Raw genomic sequence first — 22,659 nt, forward strand, 5'->3', positions numbered from 1 at the left:
CATTGGCTCATCTTTGTCCCCACTGTTCTTTTGCACAGGTTTGACTGACAGGAGTGTTTTATTGAAAGGTGCAGGCTGCAACTGAAGCCTGACTTAATGTGAGACACAATCAATTAATCAAAGAGATAATATCTAACCCCTCACAGCAATGTAACACATGCAAAAAAAATCATATTTGAAAATGTACCATAATTATTATTTATTTATGAAGTAATTATCCCTCTGAGGACTTACCGAGACCTCTCACTGTTTTGGGACTCACACTGATGTGTTACTTTACTTAATCCATACTCTACATGTTTATATGGATAAGTAAAATAACAAATTACTGTCTCATATTTATCCGCAGTGAATTCCCGTCTTAAAGGGATAAAGGAGTAAATTCATTCTTACTTTCTCATATTTGCATGCATTAAAATCCTAAATTTGCTGGGTGTGTGTTTTCTAGGTCATAGTGTGATGAAAAAAATCTACAGGAAATCTACAGAGGTACATATACCAAAATACCATGTAGACACTGAGGGCGCAACAATATTAAATATATCTGCTCTCGGAAATCTATTATATCAAATCTTTTTAATTAATTGCATTTTTTTTAATAAAGTGCCATGATTAATATCCACATAAGAGTAATTTCGGGTCTAAAATAAAGTACAGCCTGCTGAAATTAAATATAAATGCCACTTAACTCGCAGCATTAGCAGTAATAAAATCATGTTTTGCTCCTGAGGTTATGTGAATATATTCTTGTCATGCAGCTGTACTGTTTGCTGTGGCTACGTTTCAGAACATCATGTTTGACTTGCCCGGTCCTCTGATGCCCTGACACTGCTATTACGCTTTCACTATAAATGTTTTAACACTTGAAAGAGGTCCAAAACAGCTTTTTGCTTTTATTAATATGTCAACACATGGCATGGTGTCAGACTTCCAGCACTTTCAAACATTTACCCTCTCGTACAAAACATTTCGAGATCTATAATGACCACTTGAACTCTTTGCTCTTCCCTGTTTCCAAACAGTAGAACGCAGGGAGCAAGCGCTTGTTTGTGTAATGTCGCATTAACCTGTTCAGCCATTCAACCGTCCCTCCGAAGCAGAGCAAGTCCAATGCCGGGCAGTCGGCAGCAACCTCTTGCAGATGGGAACCTTTAATTTTTAAAGCGGTTTCATCCGCATGGCTGATCCTCCGCACGTTGCGTCACGAATCGTGAGTGCTAATCCCAGTCGCCTACCACCCCTCTGTTTGCTATGAAAAATCTGCCAGCCAAAGTGTATCTCCGTCTTCATCTCTGCAGTGTCTTTTTGAAGTGATGTTTTGATCGGTGCCTAGTGAACCAGGGGCTGTGTGGTTTTAACTGAACTCTACTCATGGGACGGAGCACAAGGTGGGAGAGAAGCAGCATAATTGCCCTTTGAATCTTAGTTCCCTTTTCCTCAACAACTTTATGATTGGCAGGATAACATGCAATATTATGGGCAGCACTGACAAATAGTATATGGCAAAGCTGGATGACATGGGTAAAACCTATATTGAGATAGAAATTTCAGTCTATCGATAATTCTCCATCTATCCATCTATCCATCTATCTATCTACAAATAATATTAATATGTAATATGTCCCATTATTACGTAATATAAATGTAAACTCCTCTTTATGGACAGAGAAACAAACTCTTGACATAAAGCAAAATATTTTACAAATCTTAGGTAAATCTACTATGAGATATACCTCCTTACTCTACTTTCACAATGCAATTAAAAACATACAGTATATATGTATTGACAATTCCATTAGGATAATTATTAATATTGTTTTATTGCCCAGCCTTAGTACACCAGATGCAAAATAGAGTTTTTATTTTAATTTGTATCACCCTCTGTTGTGTATTGCAATACAGCAGATTGCTATCAAAGTGGGACTTATTTGTCTAAAGCTTGTTTCTGCCACATCCAAGTGACCAAAAAATCTGAATATATACGTTTTTCATCTTATTACAGGTTAAGAATCCTTTAATTTCAAAGTAGCGTCTCAGACATACTCCGCACCCCACAACTACTACATCCAAGTATCTCTTTATCAATGTACCATCAGTAGTTTAATATTTGGTATGAATCATTTCTGTATTTATTAGTTTTTCCTTTACGTCATGTGAACGTAATGTACTGGCTATGTTTACATTGTTAGTTTTTGATTAACTTCTGCTCATCTGTAACCTCAAAGCTTCAGAGTGAAACAAAAGACGAAACACTCCTTTAAAAGCAGCCAGCTCCCCCATAGATATTTGTGTGCTTGTTTGTAATGGAGAAGACAAAAGAAAAACAATGTAGAGATGCTAGTAGAGTGTTTTAAAGCAGCAGATCCTGAACACTGCCAGATCAAGTTCTGCGGTTTTGTGTATGTTCTCGACATGTGATTCAGTTTCTCAGCCACAAAGAAGATTCTCTACAGATCGTGTCGTGCCCCCCTCCCCCTGAAAAAAAAATTCTGAACCCTGCTATTTTATTTGAGGATTCAGTACTCTCTGTGGTCCTCTTTGGATGGTTTGTTTGATAGTTTCCTTGGTGTACATGAAAGATTAATGCAGCAGAAACACCTGCAGCAGTTCCTCAATGACAGCTGTAAAAGTGCAGCGGAACAGCTGTGAGAAGACAGCCTGACTGCCATGCCCCCATAAAGCAAACTGTTAAACACGGTGTCACAGCTTTGCGAGTCATCTTGTAACTGCCCTGGCAATCACAATTGGCTCCCCTTCCACCAGGCTTTGATAGGGATGCAGCCTGTCCTCTGTACTTTTGACCTATACCTTCTTCCTCACTTATAACCACGTCTCGTGTGCTTGTGTGTTTGTGTCTTCTTGTCTCGTGTTCCCTCAGTTTTTGTGTGTTTTTCTAAGAGAGGTATATTTCTCTATCACAAACACATCGGAGCAGATACAGTGGACCAATAAGGAAATATATGATCATCTTATTAAGTAGCAAGAGTTGACAGAAGTTAAACAAACAGCATCGACCTCAAAGGTCATTTGCATACGGTATGTGCTGCATGTGCACTGTGTTTGTGATGGTTCCCTCTGGTGTCCTCACACAGTCTGGAGACATGCAGGATGAAACTGAAAGTTGTGCATGTGACTCATGTGATCTCCCCGTAGATTTGGAATGTTTTCAAGAGAGAATGGACAATTATGTTGGGTAAAATAAGAAGTAAAAGTGAAGCCAGTGCTGACAAAGGCCAATCTCACGTGTCATCACAGCTGAAAACATGCAAAAGTGAATGAATTGCTTGGCAAAGTTTGATTGCCTAGTAACAAGCAGCTTTTACAAGACCACATTCTGAGAGACAGTGTTATGCAGGCAATCTTTGTGCTAATAGCAGGAGAATTTCTGAAGGAGAATTTGTGACCATTGTTGCTGCTGCAGAGCTGCTAGAACTGTCTTGATGAACAATTGCATAGTAGATTGTTGATTTGGCACAAAATATTGAAAAAGGCCTGGAAGGACACTTAAAGAAATTTCTCTCTGGTCTTTGATGGAACAACAGACATAACAAATACAGCCCAACTCTCCATTTGTATGTGTGGGATCACTGCTGATTTTTATACGAGGGTGGAATTACTGTCTTCGCAAGTCAGGCATGAGACTAACAAAGGTGAGGATTTGTTTGAGCAGATTGTTTGGCGAAAACCAGCTGTTAGTAGCATCATCATCAATTTCATCTGACATCAGATGCATCACCAAAGAGAGGCCATTCTAGGCATCACATTAAAAAGGTTGTTATGTGTTTTAGTATGGCCATCAAATTTTTTTTATAAAAATTGAATTGGCAGGGAAATGGTTTCCCACCCCTGTATAGTCTCGTTCCTTGAGAAGTAGGACTGGGGCGACGCGTTGTTGTAATCGACGTCATCGATTATGTAAATACGTTGACTCTCGGAACGTGGGTCGACTCGTCTTAAGGAAGGTGGCTGCGCACAGTCAAAGCATGGACTCACTTGAAGAGCAAGCTGAAGCGAAAACAAACACCCATGATCATGTAGCATAGGTCACAGATAGTCGGACTGCGGTCCGGACCCAGACCTGTTATTAGATTGTGACGGACCGATTTTATTTTAACCTGTGTACTTTATCTTCGAAAGAGGAAAGTTAAAGCTGTTTAGTTGTTAATATTTGTCGAGATTGTTTTTATGTGAAATGTAGTTATATATATGTATAGCACTTTATTTTAAGATGCCTTTTTCAAAAGCTCTTTGGTTTTCATTTGTTTTGTTGTTGGACAGCCTAATGTAGATTGATATATTCCTTTTACTTGAATGGAACAACCTCTTGAACAAATTTTATTTTGGAGAGATATGGGACTGTAAAAGGCAGATTAGCAGTTCAGACTGTGCTATTTTCTGTTGTTGAATAATGCCTTGCACTGCATACGTTTTTGTCCGATTTGTTTGTATATAAGAGAAGATTATTAAGTAAGGTTTTAAAATTTTATTTGTGATAAATTCATTATTATATTAATCGAGTAATAAAACATTATCATTAGATTAATCGAAAAAATAATCGACAGGTGCAGCCCTATTGAGAAGGGGTGGGCAGTATTGCTAAAATCACATGATCACTAATCTGAATCACACTAAATGGCTCTTTGTTAATTACATGAGCTACTACAAAAATATGATGAAATGAGAAAACAGTGTTCTTATAAGTATTGATCTATATACCTTACAAATGCTATATGCATGCACATCTTCAGTTGAGACTGAATGGATGTTTTAAAGTGAACTCTCGGTTGGTTTGTGAAAAAAAAAGATTGCATAATGTAGACACAATACAGAATACACTTGGAACTGTAACATTTTTTATAATATAACCTTAAATGGCATTTGTTGACAACTAAATTCTTTGTAAAGGTGTTATGTTGATGCACTACAGTGTCCTTACATGGGTTTAAAAGTGAGGTGCCACAGGAGTAATTGTGGTATTTTTGCTTCCACATTCAAAAGTCCTATAACGCTGTCATTAAACTTAATTCATTAAGTAGAACTTAAATGAACACATTTTGCTTTTCCAATTTTCCACAGAGAAAAAACTGTTTGTTTTTTTCTTCGTTGTCTGTTTCTCTGCCCGTCTCCAAAAACAGTTGTAAAAATATGAAATGCTGAAATGACGTGTGCTGTAGAGCTGAGATAGAGCTGTATTGAGCCTTTTAGAGCCCTAAGAAAACATCACCGGGACGCTTCTGCTGTGAAACTGCGTCATGACTCATTGAGCCATATTGATCACAGTCAACTAATTAATATGCTGAACACAAAAAAGGCGACACAAACACCTGCTGATTCGGCCCTGCCTCCTCAGTTCCTCTGTGGAAGTTGAACATGAGCGTCGTAGATAAAAATCCTCTGAAGCTTCCCGTCGGCCTGGAAATCAGACCACACTGGATTCTTGATTTTGGCATATGTCCTGTGATGTCAAATGATGGCGCCATATTGTGATCTGACATATTGTCAACATCCATTGAAATATCCGGTTGCTATACAGTATATATCTTATCTGATAGTTGACAGTACATGACTTCTCGCCCTGGGAGAGAAATGGAGACGCTGTTCTATTCAGGCACTGGTCATGTCCTCCACTGCTCTTTCCCTCTGTCTTTTCTCTTTCAGTCTCTCAACTGTCACCTGATGTTCTGTATTTTGATATTTGTCAACAAAAATCACGGAATTGACAAAGCCAGCAAAGAATCAATCCAACTTATATTTTTTATCTCTTCACTTAAAAACTGATATATCTAGTTTTTCTGTGTCTCCATTGCTCCATTATTGTTCAAAACATGAAGTTTTTAATTAATAGTAAAAACACACCACAAGCCACACTGTTGCACTGTCTGACATCATCATAATGAATCCGGTCACATCTTCACAGTTAATTTGGACTTAATTCACTGACCCACTGCCAAAAATATTCATCAGACAATCAAACCTGTATTAATCTGCTGCTGAAAATAGCTCAACAAATGCTCTATTTTCTTTTGTTGGAGTAACATTTGCTAAAAACTACAGTGCCCAGCTTTTTCATGTAGACAGAAAGTATCTAGAGATGGAACAACATTAGTCTAAGATTGTTTTTAATTGTTCTTAATTGTGTTTTCTTTTCTTTGCTCTTGTTTTTTTCTCCTTTTTATTGCTGTCTTACTATCATATTGTCAATCATTTGTGAAGCACTTTGAAATGCACGCACCTGCATCAAAGGTGCTATATAAATGAAGTTTGTTTCATTGATTGATGCATATTTGGTTGAGGACTTACCATTGGATATCCTTCTTAATCTTTTAATATATTAAAGATCTCACGACACACACACAGTTTTGCTCTTAGTTGCCGGGGTTTGGAGAAGCATTGAGATTTCTGCCTCCGGCTCAGTACAATGCAGGCGATTGTGGTGCTCAGTCAGACGTTACATTTAAAAGCTCGACTGGAACATTTCTTTTCACAAACCGTGTCCTTGTTACTCTTTACAAACCACAGAACACAGCGCCAACCAGGTTTTATACAGTGTCTCTCAATCACTGTAATAATTATATGCTGAGGTCTGAGTAAGTTACTTTGAAATACAGGTAAAAGTGATTTTAGTGGGTTTAATGTGCACCGTAGGGCAGTGTTTATTTAAAGTGACGTCCCACTGTTTGAATGTTAAATTATTTTACATGATCAAAAAATCAACTTACAAACTGAAATAGACATTCTTCACTTAGCACGTCATGTATTGAGTCCTACTCACTCCTGCTAAGATCATTTCTTCTTCTCTCCGAGTCATCTTTTATTTTGTTAGCCATTTGAGTGTCGGGAAATGAAAGCGTTCGCACTGAAAGGACAGGTGGGTGTGAGACACCAGCGCGGCGTCTGAATCGCAGCATTAAGAGCAGATGGAAAAATATCAAAAGTGAGAACCATTCAGACGGCAGGAGGGGCTGGGATTTGAGCAGATATTAAAAGATGATTGTGCGTGGGCTTTTCTGCTGTGCTTCGGTGAAAGAATGTAAACCCTGTATCAGTCGGAGTGAGGATAATAAACAGCAGAACATCAGAACGCAGCACAACAAACAAACAAAAAGAAGGATGGGGAGCGCGGCGTATAAATAGTTCAGATATTTCAAGTGATTTCAGAATGAGATGGTGAAATACTGGATGTTTGTGTCCTCAGCTATGGCAACTTAATCTGAGCAGTGTTTTCTTCACTGTAACTGTATGAAGGACACACAAGTTGACATATAAAGTAAAGGGAAGTCATTATATTGATTAGCTATCAGTTAGACCTACGTTTCAATGTAAAACTTATATATATGAATCTTGTGAATTCAGTTCCCCATCAAAAAGAAGAATAAAAAACAGCATATACAAATAATATGTATTATATCTTTACCTTCCTACATGGCATGCAGATCAGTGTTCTGTCGTCCCTGAACTCTGATCTGATCTCAGTTTGGACAGCTACATCAACACTTGCAAATCATTCATGGTTACATCAGCATTACAACATTTTTCAATACTTTTTCTGCTACAAAATTCTGTGTTGTTTTCTTTCTATCTCACGTCTTGTTTTTGTTCATGTTTTTGATTTGTTGTTGTAAGCATTGCAACCGAGGATGTAAGCAAAGTAAAAGAAAGGGCTGAGACATAGTTCCAACTAACTTTAAATTGGACACATTAACACATGTCAGAACACGGTGTTTATCACCTTGTTTTTCTTTTACAAAATAATATTATCAGCTGCCTTAATACTATCACTCAGTAGTTCATAGAAAAAAGTAGAGTTGATTCTCACACATTTTTCCTGTGGCTTGTGCAGCAGTCACCCCCGTTGTCACGCACAGCAGAGGTGACTGTATTATACACACAGTAACATTCTGTAAATAAAAATATTATTATATATATATTATTGTTTTACGAGTGCACTGAACAACCACAACCCACACACTTAGCCTCCTACCTGGTCACTTCCTGTTTCTGTCATTATATTTGCCATATGGTAACTGCATGTAGTTGTGTCTCTGGATCAGTTATGATATTTTGGAAAATCAACTGATTGTATTATTATAATCAAAGTAATAATTTTGGTAATTTGGATGTTAGTTCTAATCTACCCCAGGACTACACTGTTTCAAGGATTTCAGAAGTTGTTCTCCGCAGAACCTTCTTGACTTCTCTTGTCTCCCTGGTGAAATCACTGCTGCTCCTGTTTTTGAAGAAATATATATTTTTTTTACCCTCCATTGATTTCAGCTTGCTGTCCTTTCATATTTAATATTCTAACCTAGAATGGCACATAGTAGAGTGCATACCTTCACTAACGCCAACAGTCCCCTTAAGTCAAGCTGCACCAAATTCTAAACACTTATGGATATCAGTCCTCTAAAGCTTGATTGTTTTTTTTCTTCACCAAGATCCATGAATTATTCCCTGGGAAATGGTGAAAATGGTGAAAAACACCCCATATCGCAATGTTTAATAAAGTTGGGAAAAAATCCTGGATTCACACCCCAATTTGAGATTTATTGGGTTCTTTCCTGACTCATATTAGGAAAGTCGATTCTTCCATCGACTTTCCTGGAAGTCTGTTTGGGGTGAAAAACGTAACCTCCTGGGTGGAAGTATGTGATGTGTCATTAATGTTTAACTGTTAGAGGCAGTATTTAAAATGACATTATGACACTACTCCATGTTATTGTGATCCATAATGATGTTTCTTTACTTTCAGGCCTGGCTCTAAAAGTCTCAAAGAGTTTCCATTGCCTCCTTTGATCAAGATTGAATTCACTGGTCAGAGTTTTGTATAACGTTTTTTCTTCCCTCTACAGAACCATGTGGAACCAAGTGAACAGTAACGACCAGACAGGACAAGTGGCTGCCAGGATGGAGACCACACCGTCTATGGGCAGTGCGAGCATCTCTATCTCCCAGCAGCAGGCACCCAAGAAGTTTGCCCCGATGGTTGCACCCAAGCCCAAGTACAACCCTTACAAACAGATGGGAGAGCCCACCAACCCGGACCCCTCAGGTAAAGTCACAGAAGTCAGCAGTAAATATTTGAACTAATATCAAGGAAATGAAAAATTTATCTCAATTTAAACTTAATATGCAATTGTGGTTTGACTGTCAAATTCCAACCCGTGTCTAAGAGTCCATATTGGTATAGTTTGAATATTTTCACATTTTTTTTGCTAAAGTGATATTTGTATGGGTTTTTACTGACTGGGTGTGGTCACCGTCTTCATTTGACTGATTTCAAACAAGCACAAAATCCAAAGTGGTAGATTTGTTAAGCAGCATAACTGCTTGTTTACCCGTTATTTGCCAGATGGTATAGTTGATCTATTTGTTATTGTTTTTTTTTTGTTATAGTATATGTTTTCTGTCCTAAAACACTCATTGATAAAAATCTGAGTTAGAATTTGAGCAAACTATGGAGGAGTTTAAAAAGACACATCGCAATTTGTGATTGTGTTGTTGGAATTTAGTTGTATTCCTTTGTCCTTTGTGAAACTATTGTGATCATCATAACTGTCATCAATTATTGAGATATGGGAACAACTTGTGGAATTCCTATGAGGTAGTTTTTTTACACATTTAATCAAAAAAATAATTTGAGTCATAAATGAATAAAAACTATAATTTAAAAGATTCCAAATATTCGGGTGAAAGGCCACATGCGATCCTTGAGCTCTTTCATTTCTAGATGTTGATCGTAACAGTCCTTGCTTTGTGCCAGTTTTCTTTCAAGAAGTGTAAGTACCGAGGTGAGCAGTCATGTGTGAGTTCAGGAAGCTGCTGTTGTAGGTCTCTTTTTGGTTTGTTCCATTGCACTATGGTTGTTTCTTTTTTCAGCTTTCTACATGTAGATTTACATTTAACCTAAAGATGATTTAAAATAATGTGAGTTATTAATTACAGTGTAATGTAAATGACTGACATTGGGCAAACACAGAAGCTGTGTGCAACAGAGCACAACTCTGTTTTACATCAGACAGTTATGAATACTTTTAAAATACTAATTAAGAAGTAAAGCAGAACTTATGTAAGTTGACCCAAAGAAAAATAATAATAGGATGACTGATTCAAATATATATTTACATAAACTACTTTCTGTTTTCATAATAAAATTCGGTAATTTGAAATGGGAACACAGGAATTGATTTTGAGTCAACGGCAAGAAAGAAAAAATACTGCGAAGGGAAGACACCTGTAAAGACACCTCTCCATTGTTACTCACAGACATTTTAAAAGCATTGATGCTCATATTTTACATATGCTCCAAGTGACTGTTCCATACCATAACCACAACTGTACACAATGGGTTGTAAAGAATGTTTTTCAACATTTTGTGAACAGCGTTGCTCCATTGTTATTTAAATGTTTACTTAAAGGGGACATAGCATGCCCATTTTACCACAAGTTGATATGGTTCCTTGGGGTCTTAATGAAATGTCTGTAACATACTTTGGTCAAAATACCACAAGGATCATTTAAAACAGCACCCTTTTTACCCTGTATAAAACAGCCCTCCACAGAGTGACCTGTTTTGAGTGCCTGTTCCTTTAAATGCTAATGAGCCAGCTCCCCCCTCCCCCCTCTCCCCCCATGATTTTAAACGATATAAATTACATATTTTATATGATATAAATTATCAAATATGCATCCCATACTTTGTATTCCCCTTCTGTTGTCCTGGAGTTTTAATTTTCCCAATCACATGGGCCAAGGCCATGTAGGGAGACTTCCAGTGTATTGTGACGACACAATACACAGGAAGCTCATTCCAGTCACTCAAGCATGATGTTTCTGACTTAGAGGAACTATAACAAAACGCGCGAGTGTTTTTTTTCCAGAGTTTTTGGGTTGGTAGAAATGCCAGATACCCACATTAACCTGTAGAAGCACTAACAAAGTGGAATTTTAATGATATGTCCCCTTTAACATTTTTTACCTTTTTAAAAATATGCTTATTACAACTGCACTCACATTATCTGAAGTCTTCAGTGAGTGAGGTGTTACAATGGTTGATTATGACACACAGGAAATATTAGACACACAGTGTGTATCAACCCACCTCCCCATCTGGTAGATATGTTGTGATGTAAATATTCTCTAACCCTCTACCCTCAGACCCCCCTGAGAGCCCTAGATTACCAAAACGGGAAATGATTCTGAAATTCAACAAGCAGTGAACACGGTGTCAGGCGGAAGACACTGCTGTCTGTGGGGGGTTGTGGACCTGTCTGGCACTCCAGATGTTAGTCTAGTGAAACTTGTTCTGAGGCGGCTGTTTTTGGACTAAAACATGTTTCAGAGGCTATCACACAATTCATGTTGGCCTTAAAGTCCCTTTACATTCAGAAATATGTTTTTCTTATTGTATAGCTCTACTTGTTGCAAGTTTGAACTTTTATGTGCATATATATATAAAAAATATATATATGTATTTGAATATACATGTACCCAATACAATATTTTATCGGTTGACCAATATGCTGAGGTCTGGTTATAATACGATTTCAGTTCTTTTTGCAACACCCACAGTTTCTGGTTGCAGCTGGTTTTAATACTACAAGTCCCAGAATTGTATGGGCAGCAAAAACTTTGAAAAAACACTTTGTCAAGAAGACGGCCAAAGAGCAACTAGTTTTCGAGTGTGTATAGTGCAGCTAAACAAACATTGGCAGGCAATTCAAACTCATGGCAGGAAAGACAGACTTGACCACCAACAAAGAAAACCACAGCATCGGAAGATTTTAATGTAAACACATTATTGAAAATATGCTGACCTTAAATATTATACATACCGGATTTTGATTTAATGAAAACCAAAGATTTAAACTTTAAACTCTGCATGTAATGATTTTGGAAACCTATACTTTTTGCCCAGCCCATAAAGAAAATGTCAATTTCAAGCCCTTTTGTATAAATTGTTTTGATAGGCTCAGACAGGACCAGTGTAAAATGTCTTAGCATCCCACCTAAAGAAATAAATGAACTCTGGATCTCTTCATATTGACCTTCATCCTGAGCCTCGTCCACGGATTAATTGCAAATTAAAAAAACAACTACATTTTGTTCCCAGTTGATGTGTGGCCTCATTAAATCCTTATAATTCCAAAATGTCATTTTGCTACATAACATTTAATCCAGACTCATTGACACTGTCTTAGTTTCCACAATTAATCATTGAGAGAGTATTAAGAGGATTATTAAACATTATAAAAAGGGTGGGGAATACCACCGTTGCAGGTGATATTATCAGTGTAAGTTTGTACTTTAAATGTTTAAACTTTTATGAATTCAGTAACATCAGGGTTAGATTGTCAGTATCTCATGACCTTCAAGGCCACAATAAAACTCACAGTAATTACATAGCTATGGATCCACTTTGAGATCTATTACCCTCTTTGATTGATTTTGGGAAAAGTGGAGAAAAACTGTATTAGCTTCTGTAAAATTGTTGTCAGGGTTTTAACCTTTTTGTTTATATGTAATTTTCTGTAAGATACAGCATCATTTGGTGAAATTTAGGAGATCAGATGTTCTGATACAGCACGAGTCTTCATTAAACATTAGATGATGACAGTGATGATTGCTGGCTGTCAGCATTTTGAACATGCAAATATGTAAAGCCATCTGCACACATCTCCACTTGTCAAAGGATAAGACGTCTTTATGAAAAGATTATCTAGGACTCTACTGATTTATTTTTTTATTATGTTTTATATCAAATGTAGGGACTGCCTGATGTAAAATAGAGGATTAGCATAAAAATTAGGGACAAGTCAATTTGGCACGGCGCCGCGCTGTCCCTTTTGTCTATCAGAGGCCAGTGTGAGGGCTGGAATGAGCAGTCTGAGGCCACGGTTACCGCGCGGACAAAGAGGCTGGTGCAGACGGGGCGGTGCGCAGCAAGCGAGGTCTGCCCCCACATTTTTTTCGGCATCACTTGTCCTCATTAAGGCCACAGCAGGAGGAGGTGAGAGACATATAGGTCTCAGACATTGACTCAAAAATCCCTCAAAACTCCTTACATCCGATCAGATTTTAGGCTTTGAGTTGATCTCATAGGCACATGTGCTGTTAAAGGTCGGACATGATTGCTTTATGAAATATCATTTTTGCATGTAGCGCAGTGTCTGCTTCACTTCTTGGCTTTGAACTTAGTCCTGTGATTTTGTTCTGGGTATTTGTACGGTTTAAAAGTACAATTACATGCATGCAACTATTAAGTGATTAGAGTCATGATTAACTCTGCAACACACTGTATGAGAAATGGACAAAATATGATGAATAACTATCAGTCAATGCAACCCAGTGCAATATCCCTGCAGTAAGAACTACGCTTCTGAACTGTATCAGGTTCCGTTTTGTTGAAGCAGTATTGACAACACAGTGTCATTTACTGTCTGTTGTCAAGCTTTGTGAAATTATTTCAAAAACCCTCGATGTAGAGTCGAGCACGCTCCGATGCATTGTGGCACAAATTGGCCTTTCTAGAAATCTCAAACAATAAATCATTATTTTTCTTATAAAAAAAAAAGAGCAACCTCACATTCCTGTTGTATGATTAAGTCTGACTTTCCTTCTTGACATCGTTTTTAGACGTACATCCTGGTTAAAATGGTTTGCACACTTGTTATCGGATTTCTGTGCAGCTGTCTGCATAGATCAGCACACGTTGATGACTCGTCAGAGTCTGCTTAGTGCTCCTTGAGACTTCTCTGTTGCTATAGCAGTTTTCAAACATGACCTGCGGAGGAAGTCCAGAGAATCGGGTCAGGTTTGCCTTTTGCACATGCACAACATAACGAGAGATTCTTTGCTCAGACACATCCACAACAGCAACAAATTCTCTGCAGGATTCATAACGTATAAATTCTTCTGTGGAAATCTCGTGTTTGTATTTTACAGCACATCAACACTTGAGTCGGCCCTTATCGCCACAAACTATTTTAACGTCTTCTTAAATTTCTTCTATATCTATGGCTCCACTTTTTCAAGCTGAGCTATTTGTTTTCTTTTAGTTTTTTGCGTTTGTCGCATTTTTGAAGCATCATCAACTCCCCACTCGCTCTTTCTGCTGACTTCATACCAGGGGGCCAGGCGGAGAAAGTACACTGAAACTTTTGAGGCTCTCACTCAGACATTTGCATTAACAGATACACGTTCTCAGGAGAAACTCTGGGTGTTTTTGTTGACTCTGAGGTTGAGTTTCTGTTGACTCTGTTCAGACTTCCCAGCACGTGCACATGATGGTCTGATTGATGTTCGGGGATACCTCTCTGTGTCTTGAGTTGCATTGTTGTTTGATTCACTGCTGTATGTATTTGACATAACTGCATCAAATGTCTTTTTGCAATGGTCCTGGTCCAGCATTAAATGGGGATTTTTTTTCTATATGAATCTTATGGTGTGACCAAAGAGTCTGACGGTCCACAAGAGAACGAGTCACACTGGAATGAGTCATCATTAGCAGCATGATTCAGATAGTAATTCATTTTATGTAAAAGCCTGAAAACCAGATGAATTAACACTGGAGTCGATTTGTAACAATACCGTGCCGTTTCCTTTCATAATGTCTGGCTGCTGATTATCAAACTCAATAAGTTTTTATAGTGGAATAATCATAAAGAAAGTTACACATCCGAGAAGTGCTGTTGTTGATAAAAACTTCTCGCACTAAGTTACAGAAAAAAACGTGCTAATTGTTTGCTCAGAGCGATTCGAAAAGTGTTGAACATGTGCATAAGCTGTTTTTATTCCTCTCTGCTTGACTGGCCAGAGGCAAACTGACTACCGGTTGTTATGTCAGGGTCCCTCATGGGTGTCACCAAGAGAATTTACAGGAAATCCACCAGTGAGTGTGTCACTGTCCCCATAGAAACCACAGGCTCATGCTCCGAGCACACACAAAGGCCAATTTAATCTAAGTGGAACACATACCTCAACTAATTGTTGTCTGCACTTTGTGTGTCTGTGTGTGTATATGTGAAACAAGTGATTTTCTTGCTTGAAAGATAATGATTCTAAAATCTTTTTTTTTTTTTTAGAGCCTGACTTGTATGAATTTTTTGGGGCCGATGCTCATGTAGATTATAGGGAGTGAAAACTTTCTAATACCAGTATATTGCGTGATAATGTTTCCCAGGATGTTGTTGATGTCTATGATAAAGACAAAATATTTCTTGACAGTTTACACTTTAACCATAACATGTGTTGTAAATAACGTAAAATGTAATCATATATGCGCATTTTTCTGTATTGTTTATTCTGAAAAATATGTAGTTTCATTTCGTCATACAAACACGTAGATTCTGATATGTCAGTGAAAGACTAATATTTACCAATTTTATTGGCCAACATTGGGTCACATTTCTTTTCTCCCTTTACTTAATTCTTTTACAGCATTGGATAAGATTGTGTCTGCTGATCGTTTTGAAACCAATGTTTTCTGTTCCCTGAATGAAACGTTTCATTCTCTAAATCTCACTGTAATCCCTGATTCGGTAATAGTGTTATGAAAACAACCTTTTCTAAGTGGTGTCTATAAAGTCAAAGGAAATCACTGAGTAATGCACATTGTCTACAGATTGATGATTTATTTACAAGTATAAGTATAATTTATATTTCCTTATTTACACAAATGGCAAAGTAAAGTTGACTTTAAAATTCCTTTAGCTGTTATTTTAAATAGAGGATAATGACCAAACACATAATGTCTACACATTTCTTGTTGCTAATGTTGCAGAGAATGCTACTGTTGATAAGCAAGAGGCTACTGATGGTGGTACATCGGCCTGGCTGATTTGTTAGTCTAACTTTTTCTATCTATATATTGTCGTTTATTTGACAACATCTTATTTTCTATAATTAACAAGCCCAATAAAAGTGTTCTCCATCAAAGACACCTCAGTGTCCATTAGATTGTAATAATATTTAAATGTCATCCTAGTAGTTACACTGTGGAACTGTACTTGTTAGCATCACATTCCCCTCACAGGTTATGCCATTTAATAGGTCATAAAGTCTGAGAGATGTATAAATGTATGGTCCATTACCTCACGTAGCCTTTGACACTTTCAAGGATGCTTCTGGTATTTTTAAACCTTTACACTATTTTCCCCTCTTTTTTGGACTAAATGATTAATAGGGGCAACATTTTTTGGATTCAATCCAATATTTTGGCAGAGAACTTTGGCAACGGTGAAACAGTTGCATTGCAATCCCACCGGGTATTTGTCCACGTCAGTGTTCTGATGCCAGGTCAACAAAATAAATTGAGCTCATAACATCACCTTCAGTCTGTCTGCAGCAGGTCTCCTCTCTCCTGGAACAGTTTCTCTTCAGGAAAACGTGCTGCTGCTATTTGACCAGCAGTTGTTGTCCTGGTCGCTTCAAACACGAGGGTACAGACAGTGTGTGGGTAATAAATGTGTTGCCTCATTTTACCACAATTTGGAAATGTTCAAACACAAAATCTTTCAGACATAGTATGCTGCTGTAACGCCCTCCACTGATCCCAGGACAGCCTTTCCTAACGCACACTCACATTTACACTGTTGTCCACCTGCAGCAAATCATCTCCTGCGAGATTTCAGATCGAGATCTTTCCCTGATGGAGACTTCTGCTCCATGTCAGACACACATTTATCCCTATTGGGATACTTTCCATAATGTTGTCAGACGTTTATAATAAAAATCTGAATGTGTCAGTGACAAAGACAAAGACTTTGAATGGACGCAATTTGACGCAGCCATTTTGAGGTAGTCTTTTATAGCATTTCAGCTCAGTAGACTGGGCGGACTCCAAGCATTTTTGTCTTCATTAATTATTTAGGAAAATAGGGACCAGGTTAAAAAAGAGAAAAAAAACAAACACTGGAATTGTTCTTTAAAATGTAGAATAAAAGGCTTGAAGTCCACAGTAGAGTGTCAGCGTTGCAGCGGCTGCTTGGAAAGGTTTCATGTTATGAAACGGGATGAGTTTACACAGCAGTGACTGCCTGCTGTGACATTTGTCTGGCTTCATTTACTTGCTCTCTCATTTGTTTCATAAGAAACAATAGTAAACCCTTTCCATCTTTTGATGAATCACGCTCTCACTCATCAGAAAACCATCACAGTTTAATGCACTAATTGTTCAGCGCGCTTATTGGTTCAAATGTTCGGATAAAAAAAGGAAAAAGAAAGTTGGCTCCGGTTTGAAACCGTTCACCCTTTTCACAGTATTTGTTTCTCTGCTTTCATACAAAAACATAATCCCTCTATTGTGCCTGATCTCCATTTCTGCTCCCAGTGGGAATTCTCCTCATGAGTAGCAGAAGCCAGTTTCAGTCTGCTCCTTTACACTTAAAACAAGCACATCTCCCAAGACCTCAAATCCCTGCCTTGCATCTCGAAACCGAATGCAGTCACAAATCACTCGTCTATACATATCATGCTAATTAAGAGCAGGGCTCAGCTGCTCTTCTCCAGCGGAAGACAGAATAAAACGGGTCCATAATTATGTCAAAACAATGCGCTCGCAACCTCTGCCACAGCACATTTGGAACGAGTGTGTGGGGATACAACATGTGGACTGACACCCAGGACTTAGAGCACTTTGTTCATGTTGCCTGGGAGGGATTATAGGTCTTCACTCCTGGATAAAGGAATGCCCTTTCTTTGATTCTCTTTTGTTTTAAATGCACATTAGGCTTGTGCAAATATAAAAGGATGAACAGTTTAGATTTCAGGCGCCAGGTATTGTAGAGTTTCTTTTCAATACACACCCTAACGCTTCAATGCAGTAGATAACTGTCACATGACCCACGTGGATCCACAGTCACTCTCCCCTGCCCTCACTTTGGCACGATGCTAACAGACACAAGCGAGACAAGCTCTCAGCAATAAATTAAGTTTGCACCGTGGGAGGTAATTTATGCTGTGTACATATAAGCGAACATGCTGTGATTTATTTAGTTTTTTACAGTGACAGAACAGTGTCTGAGGTTTCTTCCGTTTCTGATCTTGCTGTTGCAAACTGATCCTTAACTGTAGTGTTTTATGCATTATGCAGGAGGCAGTTATATTCTGTGCCAGGCTTTGTCCTAAGTCCTTAAAGGCCAGATGGCCCCCGCTTACACACGTGTAACTCTGATAATATTGTACATATGTAAATCTGCAAACATATGCTCACCCCCCCTCTATATTTTAATCCTTACAACAGAATATAAAGGCTCATCTGCAACCTGTAAAGTTTTTTTTTATTTTTTTATTTTTTACTCCTTCACAAATCTCTACTGGTATTTCTCTTTTCTGTAACAACATAAATAATTTCTAAGAATTTACACTTGTAGATGCAGCATGAGACGATCGGAGTTGCCTTCCATTAGTCATATACAGTGCTTGAAGTATTACAAATGCATCACTTACTTTAAAACAAAGTTTAATATTAGTCCCACTGTCACAGCTGGATCCACCTCCACCCTTTTAAATATCCTCTTAACAATACTCCGCTTCCTGATAGCCGGTTATATCTCTTATGGCCTCTCAAATAACTTTAATTACTGATTAGGATTCCTTGTTCACAAAGCAGCTACTTAAAAGTAATTGCTCAATAAAGAGAGGGGAAGTTGTCGTATTAAGTAGGTGTTCCTGCTGCTTCTCTCATTAGTGCTCACTTGGAGCTTTCAACTCCCTGTTGTCACAAATGGAGTCGGCTTCATTCACAGCACAGAAGCCGTTCTCACTCTGCCTCGTTCGCGCCGCTCTAAATCACCGGGCCGAACAAAGCATGCTTAACAGTTCGAGCTGGTGTTGATTTTGAGTTATTAGAAATAGCCGCCACTGAGACCCGGGGATTCGATTTCCAGTGGCGGCACCGCTGGCTCGGTCGCACTTCTCAATACACAGTCAGCTGTAAAGGTAGGAAGTCAGTGGGGAGCTCATGAGCCTAACTTATCAATGAAGTTCCTCATTTTCAGTTTCTATACTGATCTTTACAATTTCAACACTAAACTGATTTTGGTCAGACATGTTGTCCCTCTTTCCCTGTAGTTGACTTTAAATAAGGCTCTTGTTCCATGGGCAAGTTTAGAAATTGTATTGGACAAAAAAAAGGAGGTGTGAATGAAAGTGTGAATGGTTGTCTCTATATGTTGGCCCTGTGATGCGCTGGTGACCTGTCCAAGGTGTAGCCTGCCTCTCGCCCAATGTCAGCTGGGATTGGCTCCAGCTCCCCCAGTGGTAGTACCAAGTGGTAGACAATGGATGGATGAGTGGATAAACTGTGACCAAATTGTAAAAACGGTTTGATGTTGAGACATGTAAAACACAGATGACTTCAATTCAAATGATCTGTGTTAGAACATCAATTGTAGTTTTATTAAACACACATTTTGATATGTAGATTTTATTACATTGAAAATATCATGTTTGAGAAAGTTGTGTGTTTGCTTTAACATGGAACCCAACTGTTTGTTCTCACGCTATTGTTTTTTAAAGCAGTCTAGGTCATTCTGAACCAATTGTTTAAATGTCCCACCCCAGTCTTTATATTGATACTTGCTGCAAACAGAGCTTGATCACGGTATTAATAGGTCCATTACTTTCTCTAAGAACAGTTTCTTATAATAACTGTATAAGCTCTTTTACTTTTCTGATTTGATTATACTGTTTTCACAGATTGAAATACAAACGATCATGAATTGCTCTACCAGAAATTCCTCTTAATGCACCAGCGTTTGCACCAATCATTTTCAATGCACACACAAAGGCTACTTGATTCAAAGGAGTCAAAAAATATGAATAATTAATTTTATAATAATTTAGAATATTTTAAATATGTCAGTCAGTGTTAAATATTTAACTCGGAAAGAGGAGTTGGGGTAATAATAATAATAATCATTCAGAGTAATGTGACTTGCAAAATATTGTTTGCATGACTTCGAGTCACTATTAATAGAGAGCAATGTAGTCCTTGCATTCACAAGAAGTATACAACATGCTTCATGGAGCCTTTGTATAGAAAGAAACCTCTAAAATCTGAGGTAAATTACTTAATTGTTAGATTTTCAGTTGCTTGAAAAATGATTAAGTAAATAATTCCTTATAATGACTGATACATTGGAGCTCAGCATAACTTTGGACTTTCTCTTCACTGAAACAGTAAAGCTGCTCAGTTATTGTCAGTTTTTGTCAACACCTCAGGTTTGAGAAAAAGACACATTTTTCACTTTGGAAACTTTATAAAAGAATATATAGTAAAAATCTGGCCACTTGTATGCAGGTGATGTGAAACCAGCTGACACCAGTTTTATGAGATTTTATTGATTGCAGTAACATGTGAAGAGGTGTAGCTCTGCTCTCACAACAGTGATGAAGAGGAAGAATGAAACCCACCAAACATGCATGTAAACAATACAGAACGTTCACAAAATCTGCTTTCGCAAATGGTTTATGAGGAAGGAGATGCGATGAACGTGTTTGTTTGACGTCAGTGTTTGTTCCCAGTGTTTCGGGGAGAAACACTTGATGTATAGGTGCCTTTAAACATTTAATATAAGCTTTAACTTTTTTTTTTTACCGTGTTATAATTGTTCTGCAGTGGTTATGAAAATGTTTTATTACATATCTCCAGTGTGAGTTACAGCGTTGAAAAGGTGTTTTGTAACTACTCCTTGGCTCCGGTGAATCGAGTTCCTTGAGGTCCCTGTTTTTTAGTGTTTTTGTCAGTGAAGCCAGTGCAAATGTAATTATTTGAATGTGCACTGTGTTTAAAAGGCGCTGCTAAAGATCATCTGGTCACCAGCGCCATTTTTATAAAGGACAGATAATTATTTTCATAGATGAATGTTAAATTACATAAACACTGTAAGCTATGACATTACGCGTCGCTTGCTGACCCTGAATCAGCCACAAACAACTTCAAGGTTGAGTGCAGTCATTTATTGGAGAAAATGATTTTGCTTGGTAGGACTGTGGGAAATACAAACACTACGAATGATTTGGTGTCACATTAGCACATAAACACATTTCAATCCTAAACGACTGGCGTGATGACAGATACAAGGAAAATAAGGCTGACTCTGAGGGAAAATTACCAGAAAGATCCTTTCAGCGAGGATGCTTAATGACCCCTGTCCCTGCTCCAAGTCTTGCTTTCCACTGTTCCACATACAGAACTCTAAGACCTTTTCAATAAAACATGCATCTCTGAAACATTTACAACTCTTGTGTTTCCTGAAATGATAAATCCAAAACATCTTTGATGTTCGAGAGACACGTACATGAAACTTAATGTTTTAATTCTCTGTAAGCCACAAGTTACAAGTGAGTTATATTCTGGCAAAAAGGATCTACGCTGGAGCAGGAGGGGAGGAGGGTGGCCGGGGCAGAACCTTGTTGTCGAGCAGCATGTTTTATTTTCTCTCCCAGAGGTTTAGAGGAGCTGTTACACTGGAGTTTTAGCGGAGGTCATAAGGTTATTATATAAACAATTCACATGGAGGCCCTCAAGCACCCAGAGGGAATGTTTAATGCAATGCTCACAATTTCTGCATTGTTGTAACGCTCGAGACGCATACGTGTCCAGCTTTAACCATGCCGCATTATCTCTCTGTCTTCACTTTTTCTTCTTTCGGCTGTTTTGTCAAACAGCGGCTGAGAGCCATGCTTAATTAATTTGGTCAGCTGCCTTGGATAAACTACATTGATGACATCAATTAGATTCTAATGAAAACAGATAAAAGCCATGGAAAGCAAATGGAATTTCTTAACAGGACTCATCAAAGTCTTAGCATTGGAACAAATTCCCATTACATCTCATGAAAGCCTTTAATTTGCAAAGCTCATGTCTGGTTTGGTACTTAGAAGTACATGGTCAAATGATTCGGTCTTAAGTCCTGTGCCGTAAGAAGCCAAATCAGAATTTAATTTGGCATGTAACTCCTTATCCTGTCTGAAACATGTGGTAGGATGCAATCCTTGGATTAGCCTGGACTTTAGAACTACACATGTGGCTTGTTTCTCCCTTTCTGGCAGAGCAGACACCTAGTCTACCCCATTTGTAACACACATTAACATTTCCAATTTCAGTGGGAAAAAAACCATGCTTGCTTCAGATTAGTACTTCTTAGGTACCCAAATTGCTGCACATTATGTGTCAGTCATTGACATGAGTTGAAGAGGGTCCATTTATTTCTCTTTCTCTTTCTTTCTCTCCTTTGTAAAAAAAAAAAAAAGGCTTTTTCCATTGACTGATTTGATTTTACAGTTAACACCGATTTTGAAATACAAATTATGATGAATTGCTCTATTATAAAGTCCTTTTTATGCACCAGTTACTAATAATCATAATTTCCCAGCATGTTGGACAGATACCGGCTGCACGACATCTTTCAAACCAGTGAAGAAAAAATGCAAATGTAGAATACTTTTGTTAGTCAGAGTTAAATATACAACTCAGATTAAGGAGTCTGGGTTGTGATGCTGTCCCATGTCATACTAATCATTCATAGCCTAGATGCAAAATGATGAGCAGGTTGTGTTTGAATGACCTCATGTCCCTGGTGTGCAACGCTGTCAAATTGCATTGAACTATTTGTTGTAGTTAAACACCTAAATTAAAAATGTATATACAGTTCAAAC

General features: G+C 38.0%; 1 protein-coding gene across 6 annotated transcripts in view; it reads left to right on the forward strand.

Moving 5' to 3' along the window:
- Positions 1-22,659, forward strand: part of lpp (LIM domain containing preferred translocation partner in lipoma) — a 151,654-nt gene that overhangs the window by 47,543 nt on the left and 81,452 nt on the right. For all 6 annotated transcript variants that reach the window (XM_034583005.1, XM_034583010.1, XM_034583009.1 and 3 more), the window contains one exon: positions 8,850-9,049. In XM_034583005.1, the coding sequence (XP_034438896.1) occupies positions 8,854-9,049 (196 nt within the window). In that variant the 5' untranslated portion in view covers positions 8,850-8,853. The remainder of the gene's footprint in view (positions 1-8,849; positions 9,050-22,659) is intronic.

This window comes from Hippoglossus hippoglossus, chromosome 4, assembly GCF_009819705.1.
Source record: "Hippoglossus hippoglossus isolate fHipHip1 chromosome 4, fHipHip1.pri, whole genome shotgun sequence".
Classification (NCBI taxonomy): Eukaryota; Metazoa; Chordata; class Actinopteri; order Pleuronectiformes; family Pleuronectidae; genus Hippoglossus; species Hippoglossus hippoglossus.